At 47.5% G+C, this 6,000-nt stretch overlaps 1 protein-coding gene and 1 long non-coding RNA gene across 4 annotated transcripts in view; one reads left to right on the top strand and one right to left on the bottom strand.

Moving 5' to 3' along the window:
• Positions 1 to 2,184: 2,184 nt before the first annotated feature.
• On the bottom strand, positions 2,185 to 4,047 carry LOC125686790 (uncharacterized). The gene is made up of 2 exons (XR_007373901.1): positions 3,808 to 4,047; positions 2,185 to 3,529 (listed from the first exon to the last, which is right to left on the bottom strand). It is a non-coding gene; the product is annotated as an uncharacterized LOC125686790 (long non-coding RNA).
• Positions 4,048 to 4,326: 279 nt separating this feature from the next.
• The window catches only part of RASGRF2 (Ras protein specific guanine nucleotide releasing factor 2), a 119,238-nt gene continuing 117,564 nt past the window's right edge, over positions 4,327 to 6,000 (top strand). For all 3 annotated transcript variants that reach the window (XM_048931027.1, XM_048931026.1, XM_048931025.1), the window contains exon 1: positions 4,327 to 4,705. In XM_048931027.1, coding sequence (XP_048786984.1) covers positions 4,421 to 4,705 — 285 coding nt within the window. In that variant the 5' untranslated portion in view covers positions 4,327 to 4,420. The remainder of the gene's footprint in view (positions 4,706 to 6,000) is intronic.

Raw genomic sequence — 6,000 nt, 5'->3', positions numbered from 1 at the left:
TGAAGCCATGAATCTTTGCTGTTTTTGAAACAAAAAAACTTGAAACAAGCCTTCTGAAACTTGAAAGAAGCCTTTTGAAACAAAGGCTTGAAGAGCAAAATGGTGTCTTTCCTTCCTATAGCATCTTAACAGTGACTCGGACTACTAGCATTTCCACGTTGTCAATGCTACTTTCGTTGTCAGCATTAACTTTGATCTCCTCCTGTCACTTCATCACTTTATTTTCTGTATTGGACTTACGCTACCTGATTCTTCTCTTCCATGCTACTGCCCATCAGTCCCCTCAGTCCACTCCGCAGTGTACCTGTCTGTTTTCCTCTCACTGCCTAGCACAACCCCATGGTCTCTGCTGTTGAATTCTATTTCTTCAGTGACCACCTGTTTTTCCAATGTAACCACTAGCCACAGCTAGCTCTGTCACTCCTAACAACACTGTCTTCTCTGTGACTCTATCTCCACCAGCACTTCCCACTAGTTTCTTCCCCTGCTTTTCCCTGTTGTGCTCCTAATACTGTCTTCTCCAATTCCCTAGCCATTTTCATCCTTGCTTAATGCTGGCTTCTGGCTTCCTCTGCACTTCATCTGCAGTGCACTCATTATAATCAGCCTGCCAAACAGGCAGAATTCCTCCACTTCCCACTTTCTTCTGCCTCCTGCCTAAGTATGGCTATATTATTTTTCAATTTAATTGAGTCCCTTGATTCCAGCTTTTCTTTTTTTTCTTTTTCTTTTTTTCTTTTTTTTTTCTGTAACTGTAAGACAGCTTCTGCAATTTTCTTTCTTTGGTAGTCCTATCACTTTTTTTCCATGCTGTTTCTGACCACGGTGCTCCCCAGTGACTTCTCCAGACACACGATATTACTTATTTCAAAAGGTCCTTTAAAATTCCCTTTCACTATCACTCTCCCAGAATCTCACCAACAAATAAGTTTGTTGTGCCTATCAGAATAGGCAGTACATAAAGCTTTTCCATAGCACTGAGCACAAAGAAGCTCAGGATTAGACTACTACGTTTATATCCTCAACAGCATAACAGCAAAGTGATTTGCAGATACCTGCCTTCTGCTGTGATCTGCCACTGAAAGGAGGAGTCACTTTGTTACCCTTCAATACAGCAGCAGATATCCTTTTCCCAGAGCTTTGAATCCAGGTGAATCTCTGTGCGCAGAGATACAAAGCTGCTAGGTAGCCCTTACTTGTGTTGTAACTGTATGTTTCTGCTGCACACAGAACATCGATGCTTTTTTTTCTAAAAATGATTGCAAATGTTCTTTCTTGGAAGGATGAACAAGAGGCATCAGAGGCACTACTCATGCTTTGCATAGAGCTACGGTGTAATTACTATTATGCTTAAAGTGCTGACTGGTGACTGGTGAAAAATAGTGTTTTGTAGCTGAAAATGTGTTCTCTTAAACCGTGTTATTATACTCTCTAATTTGTAGACAAATGTGTTAAGCACCTTTTAAATGGGCAAATCCTGTTCTGTGCCTTAAAGAGTAAACCACGATGTCAGTAAAACATGAGTATAATTATGAAGATACTGGGTCAGTTCTGCCTTTCAAAGTGTACTGAGAGATACACATGTGCATTCTTAGTGAAATGTAATTTCTTCCCCTTAAGATAGTGTAGTCATTGTTCAACAGCCTTACAAAACTATTTTGTATTTGATATGTTACCTTGACACATGAAAGTAAATAATGACTTACTATCACAACCTAGTGACAAATGAAGAGAAAGCATTGTAAATGTACAAAAACATACAGCAAAACCAGACAAAACCAGACACAAAAATGACAGCAGAACAACACTTTTCCACTGCTTCAAGCAATTTTTATTACCATTATATTACCATTATTTTTTACCAGAGTTTTTCAGAACTGAAGCTGTTTACATGCATTATGAAACAGACTTTCCTGACACCTGTCAATCAGAAGTGTGACAACTCGCTGACTTGCCCTCACAAGCAACACAGTGGTCCCACAACAACATCAGCACTCGCACCATCATATGCATTGGTATGTATTTTGCTATTTATGTTAGTGTTAAACAACTTGCAATGAATTACCTCCCAAGGAAAATTTCAAGACAATACAGGCTAGAATAATTTAACCAGTCTCAGCTGGTTTAACTTTCCAGCCAGCCACCAGTTTTAGGGAAAGTTCCTTAGGGCGCATAATACTGCCATATTCAGGGATATGGTTTTACAAATTATCCTCCGGAATGAAAATACACAGAAGAAGAGTTATTTAAGGAAGAAGCAATGAAAATAAGGTGAAACAGCGTGCTTGTGTGTATGTCCTTCAGAACCTCATGATACCAATTACATCAACACATTCCCTTACATCCATGTCTACATAAACAGCTTGATCGTATTCTACATACATACAATTCAGCATTGCTTTCTGTGAAAAATACTTCTTCATTGCTGGCAATGAAGTTAGAAGAAAAATATTTACTCGCATGCCTTTAGATGTATTGAATATTATACGGTAAGCATTTAAAATGGTAAAACCCGGGTTGTGTTTTATAAGAACAACCAAGTGATGAAGAACTTATCCCTGATATAACTATGCCATAATCTGCAAAATAAAGTAGAGAAGTTCACAGCAAACTGATGGTTGCACAATCAACGTTTACTTCAGTGAACAGGAACATTAGATGCCTCGTAATTCCTGTGGATTGCTATGCAATGACACACCGGCATTCTCAGTGTAAGAAAAATGCCTGCTTGTCTAGAAGAAAATGCAGTGAAGTTAAATCCTCTTTCTTCATTTTGTAGTTGAAATAACTGTCATCATTTTTTAATGTATGTTGAAGCTGGTATGGTAGAACAGACATAACTATTTCTGATTTACGCAAACAGCACATTAATATATAAATGAGTCAAATTGAGGCAAAACTTTTAATCTTATTTTGGCAAATACAGGTTTGTAATATAGCTTTTGGTCACGACATGGATGTGTTTCTTTTGGAAAAAAACCTATTTATTCACGCAGTCTGAAGTATTTGAAAACTGCACCCTACATCTTTCCCTTAATTTTTCTGCCTTGACATTTGCTTCTACCAAGAAATGCAGCATCTCATGATGTTTCACACACTGAGTTGACAGCACAGGGCTGAGTGATGCTGAACCAAAGATGCAGAAGTAAGATCCAAGTAAGAACCCGGTCATCAACATGCCTGACTATGGATCATGTCATACATGCAAGTCATCCACACGATGTTTCTTCAGTTCCTGTCCAAAAGCTGGACTCCCCTGGGCACCAGATATTGAGCTCACCATCTGAACCCTAATCTGAAGATAGCCAGTTTCAGCAGAACTTCTGTATGCTTGCTTCTCCTTACATAAAGCTGTGTGTCCGAGAGTGTGCTCCGCATGGGGCTGTGTGTTTATCAGCCACACACAGAATCATCACTGCTGCGAGAAATCACGCGCATTTCACAACCCGCATGTAAGGCACATCGTTTACTGCAACTTCCAGGTGTTGTTCAGATGGACAGCAAGAGGTCCGGTGTTCTTTTGTAAGTTCTCTCCAAAGCAAAAAAGGCACAAATATGTTTTAACTGAAAAAGATTCAAAGGTGAAGGAGCCAGAAAAGCTTAAATAACACCGGGGTCCTTAAGCGAGCAGCAATTTCCACGCTGCCTATGTTTTACGTAAAAGAACTGCTGGTAGCAGCGCCTTTACCACACCTTATCCCTTCCGAGGGGGTCTGCCCGCCCCCGTCCTTCCGCCCAGCTGTGGCTGTGCCGAGCTCCGCACAGCTCCCAGCAGAGCGCAGCCCCCCGAGCTGCGGCAGCACTTACCGGGCGGGGTCAACGTCCCCTCTTGGCAGCGGGGGACTGCCGAAAACCGGGTTAAAAGTGGCGGGTTTTTGCTCTTTTATTCGCCGCGCAGCTCGCGGAACCGAGTTACCGACCCCGCGCACTGCGACCCGGCGCTTTCGAAGGTTTTTCTCAGAGAGAAGTAGGAAGGCTGGGCGCGACAGCGAGCGAAGCGCCGTCCCGTCCCTTCCCTTCCCGTCCCGCTCCGTCCCGAGCGCTCGCTGCCGCCCCCCGCTGCCCGCCGCCCCCGCGCCGATCCCTGCGGGCGGGAGGGGGGCGGCCCCGCGAGGCGCGGAGGGAGGGACCATGCGCTGCGGCGGCGACTTTGCTCTTTAAATCGCTGGGCTGTAAAGCGGCTTTGCGGCTGATCTCCGCCACGTGACGCCGCTCGAGGGGCAGCAGCTGCTGCCGCCGCCGCCGCCCGCCCGCTCGCTCCGGCCGGGCCCCAACTTCGGGGAGGCGGCGCGCACGAAGGCGGGCGGAGCACGGGGCGGGGGCCGGGGCTGCCCGGCGCAGCCGGTGCCGGCGCGCTGGGCGCCCGCGAAGGGTGTCCGATGTCGGGCGGTCTGTGAGCGGCGAGGCGCTGCCGGGCACCATGCAGAAGAGCGTGCGGTATAACGAGGGGCACGCCCTGTACCTGGCGCTGCTGGCCCGCAAGGAGGGCACCAAGCGCGGCTACCTGAGCAAGAGGACGGCCGAGGCCAACCGCTGGCACGAGAAGTGGTTCGCCCTTTACCAGAACGTCCTCTTCTACTTCGAGAGCGAGCAGAGCGCCCGGCCCGCCGGCATCTACATGCTGGAGGGCTGCAGCTGCGAGCGGACGCCAGCACCCAAGGGCGCGGCCGCCGGCAGCGCGAAGGACGCGGCGCTGGACAAGCAGGTACCGGCGGCGGGATGGGGGCGGGCGGGGCGTTGCGTAACCGCGAGGGAAGGGCGCGCGGAGCGGCTCGCCTCCTCCCGCCTCACCTGCCGCCTTACTTCCGACGCGTTCTCTTCGTCGAAATCCGCGGGAGCCGCACCTGCGCGCCCCGCAGAGCCCAACAGGTGTCGGACGGGCTGTCGAGCTGCGGGACCGCAGCGGGCGCTTCCCGCCGGCCGTCCTCAGCCGTGTCCCGCCCGCCCTGCGGCCGTGTCGGCCGCGCGCAGCCCGCGCTGTCCTGAGCGCTGTCCTCTCGGAACGAGAGCTGTGCGCTTCGGCGGCTTGCGGTGACACGCAGCGCGCTTTCTGCGCTGAGGTGCTTTAGCCGCGCTGCGTCCGCCGTTCACACGATGCTGCCAGGTGCGCTTCCATAAGCACTGATCGCCAAGTCCCGAGGGTCCCCCGGGTCAGTTTGAACTGCCCGCTGCCCTGTCTGCTTTACCTACGCTCGGTTATTGGTAGCGTTGTGAAACTGTGGCTTGACTGGGGACTGTGTGAAAACAACGCCTTCCCGCCTCTGTTCGTGTGGAGCCCCAAGTTGTGCTTTGGCGGCGATGGGTGTCGGAGCTGTCTGTAGTTAGCAGTTTAGCAGTGCAGAGACAGACTAATTTCTGGACAGAATGCTGCATTTTGCTTTCTGTCAAACATCAGTTATGTTTGTATTTCTGAAAACGCTGCCTAAAATACGTGATAGACTAATGGATCACTGCTACAAGACAGAAGAGCACCGTCTAGTTTTTTTCTTGAGATCTTAGTCTGAATTTGCAAGGCAGACCGTCAGAAAAAACCCTTCTCCCATTCATCTTTCACATGAGTTTCATAGAGTAAAGCTCTTGAGTGTTGCAGCTCTTCCAGACATTAACTCTTTAAAACACACCCTTGTCTGTGTGTTGGTGTAGACACCAGTGTTTGCTAAGGTGTGCTCCCAGTGTGGGCAAAAGTAATCAAGAACAAAAAGAATGAAGAAGTATTTGAAATGTTTTTGCTTCTTTTTACTTAAAACCCGTGCTTATCTTCTTCCAGGTATACAGTAATAAGATGTGAGCCTTCTGTTTGGTAACAGAGGAAGACAAATTTATTTTAATCAGATGCTAATGAAAACTCTGTGTTACACATTTTAACTGCTGGCAGTGTAAGAATAGTGCCTCTATTTAATTTTGCTTTAATTTAACCTCACAAATGTAATAATGGAATGAAAAAAAAAAAGCCCTAAAAGTTGGACCTCATCTTTTCACAAATCAGATCAATCTTTACTA

This window comes from Lagopus muta, chromosome Z (genome assembly GCF_023343835.1).
Source record: "Lagopus muta isolate bLagMut1 chromosome Z, bLagMut1 primary, whole genome shotgun sequence".
Classification (NCBI taxonomy): domain Eukaryota; kingdom Metazoa; phylum Chordata; class Aves; order Galliformes; family Phasianidae; genus Lagopus; species Lagopus muta.
Note: the sequence above shows the minus strand (reverse complement) of the source record. Positions and strands in the feature narration are given on the sequence as shown.